The sequence below is a fragment of the Drosophila tropicalis genome, unplaced genomic scaffold, assembly GCF_018151085.1.
Source record: "Drosophila tropicalis isolate 14030-0801.00 unplaced genomic scaffold, ASM1815108v1 contig_158, whole genome shotgun sequence".
Classification (NCBI taxonomy): Eukaryota; Metazoa; Arthropoda; class Insecta; order Diptera; family Drosophilidae; genus Drosophila; species Drosophila tropicalis.
The window spans coordinates 10874962-10889336 of NW_027172602.1; the positions used below are offsets into that span (position 1 = coordinate 10874962).

Here is a 14375-nt window from a genome sequence, read left to right on the forward strand (position 1 = left end):
GACACTTACCTAAAAAGCAATAAATTCAACATGATCCATCTCGCACTTGTTTTATCTCCCTCTCTTTGTCTTTGCCATGCCATTCTTTTCAAGGCGTTTGGGTTTTTATATTCTGCTTCATTTCTTTCAACAATTTTCAAAATTACTACGCACAAATCGATAATTAATGCGATTATTAACATTTAAACTAAATGTTTTGTTAACATTTCCAAAAACAAATACTTGTAAAAATCTTTTCAACAGGCAGCAAACGTTTACGACAAGCGGTTAATTGAAACTGAAAAAGAGCGAGAGAGAGCAGTTATGGCGAAAGAAGATAAAAGGGCATGAGCATGATCGGCCATTCGTATAAATAAGAGATGAACGGTTGCCGAAATGATGACGTCGCGAAAGTAAATGTTCTATCTGCATCCCTTTTTCGCCCATTTGCATAAAGCTTGCACTTTAAGCTCTCTTTGAAATCTTACTCTCTTCAAACTCATGCTTTCTGTTTAGGAGAAGAGGCAATGGGAGAGGCAGCAGAGCCCGCTTAATACATGCATAGAGAAGCAAAACTTTACATTCTCTTAAGATTATGCCGCCCCACGTACATTCATATGTACATACATACGTATGTGAACGTTCGACATCAAATCATCTATTGCCCTTTTATTCTGAGGATCTTAAAAGCTAACCCGTTTTTAACGATTTGCGCGCAAGTTTTATGCCGGCAGCTTATGTCCATCACGTCATCGGTCCTGTTTTCGTCGTCCTGTTTCGTCTAATGATGAGGCAGCTGAACAATCAATTAACGCACTGGCAGCCCATCAGGAACGGATAAACCCTGGCAGCGTATGAAAAGGAGCCAAAGGGAAGGAGGAGCACCCAGACTGTTGGCTGGTTGGCTGGGCCTCCTCACTTGTTTGTTGGTTGTTGACAGAGAGTTTTTGGGTTTTTCGTTTGGTCAACCGCTTGATTGAGGGGGCAACCGCATGCAAAAACCAAAAACCGATTTACCACTGCCCTTCATCCACACACACACACACCATGCCAAAACTTTTTGTGCTGAAGCAGAAGCCTGAGCAAACATTGAAATTTCTGCCAAACATGGTGGGAGGGGGGTCAAATTTGACTCAATTTTTTACCCTCTCACCCCGGAAATATAAAACAAAACACAGAAATTTATTCCTTCAAACCAAAATGGCTTCCCTGATAAGACTAGATGAGCTGGAGCAGCGAGATAAACAGGATAATCATGAAGCCAACAATGCCTGGGATCTAATCGATCCCGATCATTATCCTTCCATGCCAACCATTAGTCGCAATAACAGTCTAACCACTGTCTGTAGCTTCTTTCATTTGAGCTCTTCCCTCATTGAGGCGCATACCAAAAGGGAGACAAAGGCACTGGGCATAATGCATCATCAGTCGTTAGAGGAGAGCGGAAAAAATGATATGGATAATGAATTAATTGCAATTAAGACCAGGAATCTTTAAATAACTTCCGTCTTTTACTATTCTAATCGGCTTAACTAACTGACTGAGCTAAGCGAAATTTTCATAAACTTTCTCGTCCATGTCAGAATTTAAAATGGAAACAAAATTTGCCTCATCCTTGGCTCATTATACAAAGTCGCCAAATAATTTCAGGTAAATTACGTTTACTCTACGCAGGAAGGAAAAAAAAAACGAACGACCAAAAATCGAAATTGCTATTTACAATCAATTTTTGGTCTTCTTGTTGTTGCTAGTCTCTGGGTAGGTCTTGTTGTTGCTTCTGTGTTTTTTTTTTCTTTTTGCATATTTACGCGCGGCAAACTGTTGACATTTTGCTAGATAAATTCCAGGCCAACTCTTGGGCAAAGGCAATAGCAAACATGGGAGGCGCCTCCTGACAGATGGCTGACTAGGTGAGATGAAGAGAGAGAGGAAAGTGCCGGAGAGAGGGTGAATGGCGGGGGGGGAGCACTGCTGGACGCTTATAGTTAGATGGATGGATGGATAGATGGATGATGTGTAGCTGTTGCTGGACTGACGACCAGGTCTACGAGGCCTCTGCAGTTGTTGCAATCCATCTGCAAGAGGCAATGGAGAAGAGAGAGAGAGAGAGAGAGAGAGAGTGAAAGAGGGAGAGGGCGACCGATAGAGTTGATGATTTGTGGTGCAAAATGCGAAACTGACAGCGCGCTTCCGCTTAAAGGAAATTGAAATCCTTCTTTGCACAAAATTGTTGACGTATTTACACACACACATACGCACACACACACACACACACGAGGAAGGGAAACATGCACATTGTGCGTGTACTCGTTTCGTTTTCTCCTCCCCCCTTAAGGTTAATTCAATTTTATTTTTATTTTTTGGTTTAAAAAGCAGTTCGATTCTCATCTCCTCGATACATGCAGGGTATACAAGGTCGGTCAATTTTCAAAATTAGAAAGAAAAAAACTAAAAATTCTTACCAAAAACTTTAGTTTTATGAAGAATACAGCGAACCCTTCCAAAGACGAACGTATCAAGTGTGTTCCTTTATGAAAGGTTTTACTGTACAGCTACAGTAGGACCCCTTGATAATTACAACTAAACGAAGGGAAAATAGATTGGAAAAGTGTCTTTATTATTTCTTTATCTCGTTTACGATTAATTGTCGATGTTGGCATGGTTTGAATTCGATTCTAATTATATGAGATGTCCTGTCCACATTAGTTAGTTCTTTTAGAAGTTTTCCCATTTTTCACATCACTTGAAATTGGTCATTAGCTGCAGTCTTAATTTCTGGACATCAGGAGAAGGACTCTATCATTTAATTATGACGAGAGTGATTTAACCTCGTCTAAAGGTGACTACACACACACACACACACACTCGCGCACATATGTACATAAATATAAAGGATAATTAGTGCAGATTACTTGTGCAACATAATGCCATTTGGCAGCATGGCTGGGTGCATTCTTAATTGTCATGACAGCAGCTTATGGACACATGCATAAGGACAATGTTGCAGCAAAGAATGCGAACTCTAGTCAAACACATTTTTCGCCATTGCCAGAGCCATTGCCATTGCCATGGATTCGCCTTTGTGCACAAACAAACATATTGTAATTTAACTCTCAATTATTTCACCCAGACACACACACACACTCATGTCAGACTCACACACACACACTGTATTAATTTATTAATTGAAATGTAATATTTCTATAGCATTAAATGCTAAGACCATTGACATGCCTTTAGTTAAAACAAGTTCTCAATGCATTTAAGGACATTTGTTATTTGATTTGATACTTAGACATGAGATATTTCTATGGCATTTAATTTGAACAATCGTTTTATCATTTATTACAATTATTTTCAATTGATTATTTTGAATGTTTTCTTCAAGTGTAGGCATTTTTTGTTTTGTTCTTGGTTGCAAGTTTTCAATAGCAATTATTTGAAAGCCATTTTCATTTTGAATTTTCCATAATATGATGATGAGTAGCCCATCAACTTGCTGTTGATGTTAATTTTTCGCACACAAAACACACACAAACAAACACATCACACACACACACACACACACACATTGTAAGCTGGTGAACTCTTTGAGTGGTTGCTGTCCACATCCGCCGGACATATGCTGATTATTTGCCCTGATGGTGATGCCCGCTGTCCTCCCTGTCTCTCTCTAATGCCATATACTGACATTGTTGTTGTTGTTGTTGTTGTTACTGCTGACTGCCCTTTCATTAGCTGCCAAATGTTTTTGAGCTTACAACAGCTGCTGCTGCATCAACAGCAACAGCAACAAACATGGCCAGCACCTGCTGCTGACCATCATTGGCCCCTGGCTGGTGAGGTTTGCCATACGATTGCACCATCATCATCATCATCATTAACATCATGATAATTATGATGTTGAGGTAACTCCGCAAATGTGCGTACAAGAGTGACGGAGAGCGCCTAAACCAAATTGCACAAACAAATGTTCAAAAGACATACATATCAGTAATTAAAACTTCAGTCATCAACTAAAATTTACAAACATTTTTTAGCTTGAAAACTCACTATTTTTTAAGTATATTGCAATATTAATTAGTTTACATTATTTTATTGACTTAAGGAAAATAATTATTTGATCAACAATCCAATTTTTTCTTATCAAATCTAAATTTAAATTTATATATTAGCAAATTAAATTGCTCATCATTTTTTCATCTAGAGAAATGAATGGCAATCGATTCCAATGAAAAATTTCATAGTTTTGCCATGACAAGTTGCTAAGTTAAGAAAAGAAATTTAATCTAAACGCCTCACTGGCTATTGACTATGGCAAACCAAAATCTATTTTTGCTTAAAATTTATTCATGAAGAAGTGAAATGCCAAAGGCAGGCGTTGAAAATGGCCGGAGAAGGGTGGGAGTGGCAACTAAACAATTATTTACCCAAAAAATAACTCTGTTTGAAAATGGTAAAGCAACCGACTAAAATACATATAAAAGTATCCAAGGTAATGGAAGTGGGTGAGTTGGAGAGATCAAATGGATGGATGGATGGATGGGTCAGTCATCTAATTGGTTGTCCAGGCACACAAACACACACACACACACACATATACATATGTATATACGGTAGACAGGATATGGCAATCAACGAATGTCCAGCAGCTTATATGTCATCGTAATTCGCCCTTCGTGTGTGTGTCTCTTGCTTTTCTCTCTCTTTCATGTTTGTTTTGAGGTATCACAATATCTATCTCTCTCTCTCTCTTTCTCTCTCTCTCTCTCTCTTCGACCATTTCCCGATAATCTACTGCAAGTATATATACTATATATACTCATTTGGGTGGTTTTTAATAGACGAATATATCGAAAACATTCAAACTTGCCTTTGTTTTTCAAGCCAGAATTGAGTCCCTAATATGTTTTACTGTACTCATTTCCATATGTTAGAACTAATAACTACTGTGGCATGCATTTAGAATACCATTGTCTCTATTCATTTTTGAAAAATTGAATACTTTGGTTTATGAGCTTGTTGAAAATAAGTAAAGTGATTTGTGAGACTTGAATGACTCGTTTGGTCTTCTATTTGTATATTCAAATCGAAAGGATTTCATTTAATTTCATTTCAAGGATCCAAAGACCATACCTTGAAATACATATGTATGTACATATATGTTTCTATATATGTTTTTATATGTATCCATCAGCAGGTGTATTTTGGTGAGTGTGTCAAAAGGTAAGTACACATTTTTCCACTGCTTCTAGTGTCCATCTCTTGTTTTCCTGTTTGCCTCCTGCAATAGCTAAGCGCCTTTTCGGTTAAAAGTTCGAGAACTGACAAAATCCAAAAAGGGCTAACAGGATGGGGTCGGTAGACGAGAGAATTTCGTGGCTAGGCTGATTTAAAGATTGCCGGAATACAAAAAAGTTCCTTTTCTGCAGCAGCAACAACAACAAAACTGAAACGAATATAAACGAATCATTTTGGGAGTCCTTTTAAAGGCAACAAACACAAACTCGTCTAGTATGGGTATTTAAGGATTAAATAGAACCAAAAGTCAAAAGACATAACAATGAAAATATCCCCAAAGATGATAATTGTATATTCAATATTGACTTTTATTTCAAAAACGAAAGCGAAACACGTAAAATCAGATGATAATACGAGTAATAGATAATAACAAATAAATTAACAAATATTTTTTTCCCCACCAATTGTTAACATTAATTTTAAAATTTAAACTTAGATACGGCAAAAGTTCCTTGCCAAGGACATTCTTTTTTTTTATGCCATTGCTTAGGCAAGTTTTTCTTTTCCATCCAAATGAAATTGGTTTATTTGGTTTTTTTTGTTTTTGTTTTTCATTTTTGTGTTTCATGGTTGACAACTTAATATCCTCAAAGTGGTAACAACAATGTGTGTATATGTGTGTGCGTGTGTGTGTGTTTGGGGGGTCCTAGCAGCCATATCAAAAATATATTTTGTTGTACATAAAAATCAAAGTCAGTCGGTGAATTGAGGGTACACAGGTGGGATTGGTAATAGAGTTGTGGAGTTTTTGTTTGGTTTTCTGTTTAGTTTTTTTTTTGTATATTTCCTTTTTTTGTTGTTGTTGTTTGCTTTACTTTGCTTTCGGTGGTTTTTGCGGTGGTTTTTTGCTGCTCTTCCATTTATTTGATATGCATTTGGCCTAATGTCCAATGCCAGTGCGTTGTCAACACTCACTCCAGTTCAGTTGCAGTCTGATTTGGTGTCCTGCTTCTGATCCTGCTGGCTGTCCCTATTCACTTTTGCCGGTAGCTAAACCGCAGTTTACTGTGGCCATGCTTCATCTAGCCATCGATGGCCATTCATCTAACTGCTGTTCCTGCTACTTCTACCCATGGCAGTGCTTGCTGGTGGTCATAAGGACCATTCTAATCCACTTTGTAGCATATGTATGTGTGTGTGTCGTGTGTGTGTATAACCCTTGGTGAATATTGAAGAGATGAAAAGCGTGAAGTCACAATGGAGCGTTGTCCATCGAAAGGGATACTAAGATTTTCAAGACAACTTTCCCAAGGATTGCACCCTAAAACTCATACATCTCAGAAACTACATTCAATAAGCCATTTAAAAAAAAATAAATTATTCTATAATTGAATGGAGGCATATGTACGCCCCTGATTTAATTTATCTCACACACATCCATAACACGTTTCATGTGTGTGTGTGTGTGTGTGCTAGCCAAGTTTTCAAGTTTGGCGCGGCTTGCCTGAGAGAAGGACCAACTGCTGTTGCATATCGATTTGATGCGATTTTCATTAAAAAAAAAAAAAAAAAATAAAAGTATAAAAAATAAAATAAAAACCCATGTGAAGCATAATCCCCAGTAGGTAAAATCAGCTTTACGCTTTGACACGACAAACGGAAAATTCAAAAGGAATGAAAAATAAAAACTTTGACATTATCCTTAATACATACATATGTATGTATGTAAAATTGCTTAATATTTGTTTTCGAAATAACTCTCCCCACCAATTTTTTTGAGTATTTCAATTCTGAAAATCTATCAGCCCAGTTAATAAACCTCACAGCCATTAAACTCGACTTGAAGTTAAAATTATATTGAAATTACTTGGAAAGCTTTCAATATCGAATCGGAGAGAGCTTTCAATTACAATTAATATAATAATTCAGCCACTTCTTCACACAAAGAGTTAACAAATTGATTTTACATTGAATATATATAAATTTAATATTTTAAAAGTAGACTAAAGTTGTTGCTTTGCTTGTTGTTACATGATAAACATTTCGAATAAATACACAAAACTAAATAGAAGAATAATTAATCAACAATTACATTTGACAACAGGTAGAAATATTTCGGGTGGCGACTGGATGGGTGAGGAGGGGAGGAGGGACACATGAAAAGCTATTTATGGCACAAGTCGTGCATGCGCATCATCGCTTGGGTAGTCTCCGCATAAGGTGGCATTATCATCGGTGTCGCCCACCATGATGAGCGGTGATCCCTCTCCGACTCCTCGGGATCGTGGAGTCCGTCCATTGTGGATCGCTTGTAGTTCACTTCCCTGGGTGTCAAAAGGGAAAAGTATAATGCGATTAAAGTCCATTCGGGAATGGTAATATTTTCTCTGCCTGCCAACTCACCCTTGTGTTCTCCAGAAGAATATCGGTGGCCATTTCCTCGCCATTGTATTTGGCCGTCGCTGTGACTGTACCCGAGACGGCTGACTGCTTTGTTGGCCATAAACGTTGCATGAGACTCGGCCGAGTAAATTGCTGGGGCACAAAGGAGGATGTCGATGTTGTTGTGCTGTTTCCATAACCGATGGTTCCTGGCTGTTGTTGTTCTTGTTGTTCCGCCTCTTCAATAGTTTTGCTATTAAGCCGCGCCAACGGATTCTGGAAATGCAGGTTAATATTGAGATCCTTATGACCACGTTTCCTGTACTGGTAGTACATATAACCCAGCCAAGCGGTCAGTCCCACAATCAAAATGAGCACCAAAGTGGTCATTACTTGACCAAAATGTACGCCTCCCTTCTCCAGGCGATTGGCAGCCGAACCCGGCCAATCCTCCAATTCATGATTAAGCCCATGCGGGCATCTTTCCGTTTCGCCAACCACCTGATTGCCGCACATGCACTCGAAACCGTAATCGGCCAGCAGGCACATGCCATGGCAGTGGGCCATCTCACAGGGATTGCTAGTACGCCGGGGTTGTCGCGATTTGCCACCAATAACAATATCCTGGGCATTTAGAACATTCAAATTGATGGCATGGCACGTTCGACTGCCATAGAGACGACATTGAACGGCCTCGGTGGAGCCCAGATTAATGATATACGCCTGGTTCTCATAGACACTTAGGCCCGATGGCCGGACAATGGCATTCGACTTTTGCAAAAGAACTTCAGGCTTACGTATGGGTCCCGATCGCTTCACATAGCTCAAACGCTCCAGCCGACGATTGTGAAGATCCGTATAGTACAAATGTTGCTGATGCGGATCAATGGCCAGGGCTGTTATATAGCTAGATGGTTTGTGGAGCAACAACTCCTGACGACTACCATCCAGGCGGGACATGTACAGCTCACTGGTCGATGGGCCAAAACGATCCAAACGTACGGCCACATAGAAGAGACGACCATGATACGCATCGACGGCCAGATGCTTGAGATGCATTTGATTCTTTGCTTTCATTTCGACAATGCGTCCACACATTTTGGCCTCAAAATTACACACGCTGATCTGATGCGATGGACTGCTGCCTCCACCCATGGTTCCATGCAGGACATAGACATTGCCAGTTGTCCAGTCAACAGATAACTTGGTTGGCGATTTCAATGAAAGGGCTCGCTTGATGTGATGCGTATGAATATCAATCTGATAGATGGCATCTTGCTCTTCGCTGGAAAAGTAGGCCAACTCCCTGATCATATCCAAATCAAAGCCACTAATCCGTGAGTCGTTGGCCGACCAGGCCACCGATAGCATAACTGGCAGATCACTGAAATTTCTCACTTCATTGTAGCTACTAAAGAGGAGTGAGGCGCCGCCACCTTGAATGCTCTTGCAACTGATGCGATCCTGATGTAACATGAAATCCGCATGGCACTGACACTGATAGCCACCACGGGTATTCTCACAGAGTTGGGCACACGGTTGCTGCTCGGCACACTCATCGATATCCACACAGCTACGTTGATCGATGTCCAGGCGATAGCCATCAAAGCAGCTGCACACGGCCCCAGCCGGCGTAGCCCGGCACTTGTGCTGGCAGACCTTGCGTCCGCCTGCATTGGCCTGACAAGCTGTGGCACACTGTGGACCCTCATCGTTGCCATTGAGACAATCGTTGAAGTTATTGCAAACTCTCGACATGTCCAGACAATCGCCATCCTGACAATCAAAGAGATGTGGCCGACATGTTCGCCTGGCTGTGGACCAACTGTGGCCTGGACCAGTCTCGATGGCACTTTGATTCTTGTTTTGTCCCTTTTGATTGTCGCATAAGACCTCATCGCTGCCATCGTCACAATCCCGTTCGCCATCGCAATGGAACTCTTTGCGTATGCATTGATTACCGCTTCGACACTGGAACTCATAGATGCTGCAGACATCCCCACAATTTGCCTCATCCTCGCCACGTGGACACTCGGCCGTGCCATTGCAACGTGCAGACTGATCGAAACAGAGTTTCAGATTGCTGGCACATTGATACAAATGATCGGGACATGAGATGTTGACCGCACCAAGACCATGAGCACCACAATTCAGCTCGTCCGAGTGATCGCCGCAATCGTTGTGGCCATCGCAGACTAGCTTCCTGTCCAAACACTGTCCCAATTGACAGCGATGCATATTCTCGGGACACTGACGATGACCGCATTTATCATGCTCATCGGAGGCATCCCTACAATCGATACGACCATCGCATTCCCAGCTGGCGGCTATGCAGGATCCGCCGTTGCATTGAAACATTCCGGATTCACATTTACCCGGGGTCTTGCATTTGGTTTCATCCGAGTTATCGCCACAATCGTTGACATTATCGCATACGAGATTGGAGTCGACGCATTTGCCATTATCGCAAGCATATTGATGCTCATGGCAATCCTTTGTCTTATCTAGGAGTAAAGGACAATGATATTAAGTGACCTTTGATGCGAACCATTCCTACTTACCAAACTGGGCACAATGCTGCTCATCGGAACCATCGAGACAATCGCTGTGGCCATCACATCTTTGCTTTTTGGGCAAACATTGTTCGGCATTGTGGCAAGTGAATTGGTTTGCTGCACACATCGCTGATTTAGTTGGCTTTTGAGCCGCATCACAGTTCTCCTCATCCGAGTGATCTACACAATCCTGACGGCCATTGCAACGATGGGCTTGGGTCAGGCACTCACCGCTGCGACAACGGAACTCACAGTCCAAGTTCTCAATGCAACTGCGATTGCTGGCATCACGAAATACAAAACCCGGCGGACAGAGACAAATGACAGAGTCAACATGTTGTCCCATGCCCACACAAATGTGTGAGCAACCGCCATTCTGTTGTTGGCAGGGATGATCCTGTCGAGCGAAGCTAGACGGCATGCTGGCGGCGATTGGTATACGTGCTGGCAATGGACTCAATGGTGCTCCTTTGGTTGGCTCTACATCAATGCGTTTCCTGGGGCCCATGTTGGTCTTGTGTGTCCAATAGATGGCCGGTGTGCCCAATTCGCTCCAGAAGAGATCCTGCTGGACCAGGGCCAAACTGTAGGGTCGTCTCAGCTTGCCGCGGAACAATTGGGCCTGGGCCTTTCGATAGTCCGTAAACATAATGCGTCCGACATCACTATCCGACCAGAAGAGCGTATGTGTAAGGGGATCGGCAACCATTTTAATGTCATCATCGCCCAAATCCTCCTCAAAGACATGAACCTGTTCACCTTGTCCACTCAGCGGCAGTTTATCAATATGAGAATGACGTCTGGCCTTGAGGGCAACATAAAGATAACCCTCAGTAGGCATTACACTCAAGCCAATGGGTGACTCTTGTCCTGGAAAGAATCGAATGACAGCCCGTTGCATCGTTTGCAGCGAAAGTACCTCAATCACACGACGTTCTGCATCCGCCCAATACAGATTCCGGCTCAAATAATCAAAGGCCAGGGCACTAACATTGCCCAAATTGTTGGAAACCAATGTATTCAGAGTGTTCTCATTCGGATGATATTCGAAAATTTGTCGTTTCAGATTATCGGCTAGGATGAGTGAACCATTGACATTGTTATAGACCATTTCACTGATCGCATAGAAGGGCAAGGTGTGCGAGGCAGAAACCAAATGACGTCCAAACGATGTATGTTCGATTTCCAAAATGATATTGTGCACGCCAATGAAGAGACGTTGACGTTTCTCCGTTTTCACGCATCTTTGTTGATCCTCGGCCAATCGCATGCCATCGGGACAGGCGCAACTGTATCCACCCGCATCCGCTTGGGCCAGGAGGCACAGATGCGAACATCTGACCGTTTCACAAGCATGCTTCACTTTGGGCTGCTTGGCCGAATGATAGATATGCACAGCAAAGACGGAACGATCCTTGGCGATAATGCGATGATGTTTGCCCGTCTGCTTGTGGCATACGTGGATACTTTTTGTACCCCAGTCTGACCAATAGAGCTCATCCTCGAATACGGCCAGACCGTAAGGATGCTTAAGCATGCCATCGAGTAAGGTGCGACGGCCCGTACCATCGGGACGTACTGTGTGAACATTACCCAGTTTGGCATCCACCCAATAGATCCTTTGTTGATGCATATCCAAAGCAATGCCATTGGGCCAATTTATATTATCGGTCACCAGGGGCATCGAGTGGGTGCCATCCATGGAGGCGCGTGCAATCATTGGCTTATCACCCCAATCTGTCCAGAACATTTGTCCGCGCTCTGGCCACAGGGCTAATCCTCGCGGTTGATGAACATCTTGGGTGACCAGAACCACACAATTTAGCCCATCATTCGAGCAGACGGCAATGTGACGCATTATATTGTCAGAGAAATAGATATTTTGGGTTAACCAATCGACAGCCAAATCTTCGGGGGCATCCAGGCCAGAAGTGAGCAAAATTTGGGGGATTCGTTCCATCTGGATTGGCTTTCACAATGCTCTCGCCTTCATTTTGTATATTCGTCCAGTAGATTTGTCGTCCATCAAAGGCCACTCCAATGACTTTGGTCAAATTTCCAGCTAACTTCATGACATGACTACGCTGACCCATTCCTTTAATGTGCATTCCCATTACCGTGTTTTGGGTGGTGTAGAGAAGCAGCGGCTCTTCCGATGAGACACGACACGTGCGATTATCTGAGGCCAACTCATAGCCATCATCACAGAGGCATTTATATCCTCCGGAGGTATTCTCACAACTCTGACTACAGAGACCATCATTTGGTCCTTGGCATTCATCAATGTCCTCGCATTTTGAGGCGAAATTGCTCAATCGAAAACCTTGGGGACAATAACATTCTGGCCCACTGGCTGGCATCATATGGCATTTGGCTCCGGGTGGACACTGTTTGCTTGAGCAATCTGGCTTCGAATGACAACTTTCCGATTCATCACTGCTATCCGAGCAGTCCGGATGGCCATCGCATACTTGGCTAAGTGGCAAACAATTAAGCCGATTGCGGCACAGAAATTTCCCATACTCTGCCTGGCAGAGATTTCCTGCAAAGAGAGAGAGAGAGAGTGAAAGAGAGAAGAATATATATCGCCCTTAATTAGATGATCAGATGCTTCACTTACCGCAACCTTGTTCATCACTTCCATCGCCACAATCGTCGACGCCATCACAGGCCCATGACTTCTGTTTCAGACATTTCCCGTTCGCACATAGATGACCCGTTGTGCAACTGGCAGCCGACTGCTTGCATCCGGCCAACTCATCAGAGTTATCTGGGCAATCCGGTTTGCCATCGCACATGAAATCTAGGGGTATGCAACTATGATCGTCCTGGCACATATACTCAAACAAACTGCAATTGAGGCGACGCGAACTACCAAATCGACCAGGACAATTCAATTCGTCCTCACCACCTGGGCAATTCTCAACACCATTGCATTTTAGTTCAGCTGCCAAGCAGGCTCCATGTGTCTGGGCACATGGGAACCAATGCGGCTGACGGCACATCTTGTAGTCTACATACACGGGTACGCACATAGGGGAGAAAATAAAGTGAGGTTAGTTTTTCACTTGAAAAAAACGAAATTGAACTGCATTCGATCGTTACCGCATTCCAATTCATCTGTGTTGTCTGGGCAATCGCGACGTCCGTCGCACATCTTCGCCTGTAAGATGCAGCTTCCGTCTCTACACTGGAATTGGTCTGCATTGCACCGCATGTGCGCTGATCCCGACGGGGCGGCAGTAGGCGCACGGCAAAGGAGCAACAGCATTGCTGCCAGCAGGCACAAATGCCACGACATTTGCCCTCCATATCGATATCCACATCCATGGTGGCGTTTGTCTCGCACTTTTCTCCGCAATCTTGCGGCCCTGCAAAAAAAAAAGGCGTGTGAGGCATGTGACAAAATGAGGTTATGTCTAATTGGAAATCGTTGTAATCTGATTTATCTCCATACATTTGGTTTCTTATTGGCGAGCAATGGGCTTTTTGGTGGTATTATTAACCGCCCCACACTAAACACTTCACACTACAAGTTTATTGATTTTAACTTATCGTTTTTGTTTTTTCTTCTTCTTCTTTTCTAGAACATGAAACAATTAACACATAACAAAGATCAGCTTAGATCACGACTTGATGAAAGCTGAGAACGAATTGAACGAACTTAAGAAAATCACTTACTTTAAATTCGTGCTCATGCTTGTGTGTGTGTGCATACTCCCACGTCTATGAGAACCGTTATCAACAGAACCATTTACACTGGGACAAAAGTTACAAGGCTTTAATTAAAAAACTAGTTACATATTACAAGACTTTCAGTCTTTCTTCAGTCTAATCAGACACCCTTCAAAAATACTTTAAAAATACGTCCGTCCAATGTATAATAAATTTTGAGTCAGACCGTAGCAAGAATATAATTTTAACATGCTTTTGCATTTAAATTTGTTTTTTGATTTAACTTAATTAATTCACCTTTACTATATTTATGTTTCATTTAAAAGTGACTACAACTAATAAAAATGCATTTTGTTTTCTAAATTAGTTTTTATTTTTGATTTAAAATAAAGAAATCGTTTTGCAAATGTTTGACAAAGTGTAAGCGTGAGCACAAAGAGAGCAATAACCGTTTAACCAAAGAGTGCACTTGATCGAGTGAGAGTGAGTGTGGAGAAAAGAAGATTAACAAAATGTAACGGAGCCATTTTTTTGCTCTCTTTT

General features: G+C 42.1%; 1 protein-coding gene across 1 annotated transcript; it reads right to left on the bottom strand.

Annotated features, from left to right (window-relative positions):
• Window positions 1–7181: 7181 nt before the first annotated feature.
• Window positions 7182–13813, bottom strand: yl (Putative vitellogenin receptor yl). The gene is given in 7 exon segments (XM_068283674.1): window positions 7182–7544; window positions 7624–10106; window positions 10164–12105; window positions 12107–12699; window positions 12778–13170; window positions 13263–13528; window positions 13615–13813. Coding segments are annotated over 7 exon segments (5835 nt in total). The 5' UTR covers window positions 13617–13813; the 3' UTR covers window positions 7182–7388.
• Window positions 13814–14375: the final 562 nt, after the last annotated feature.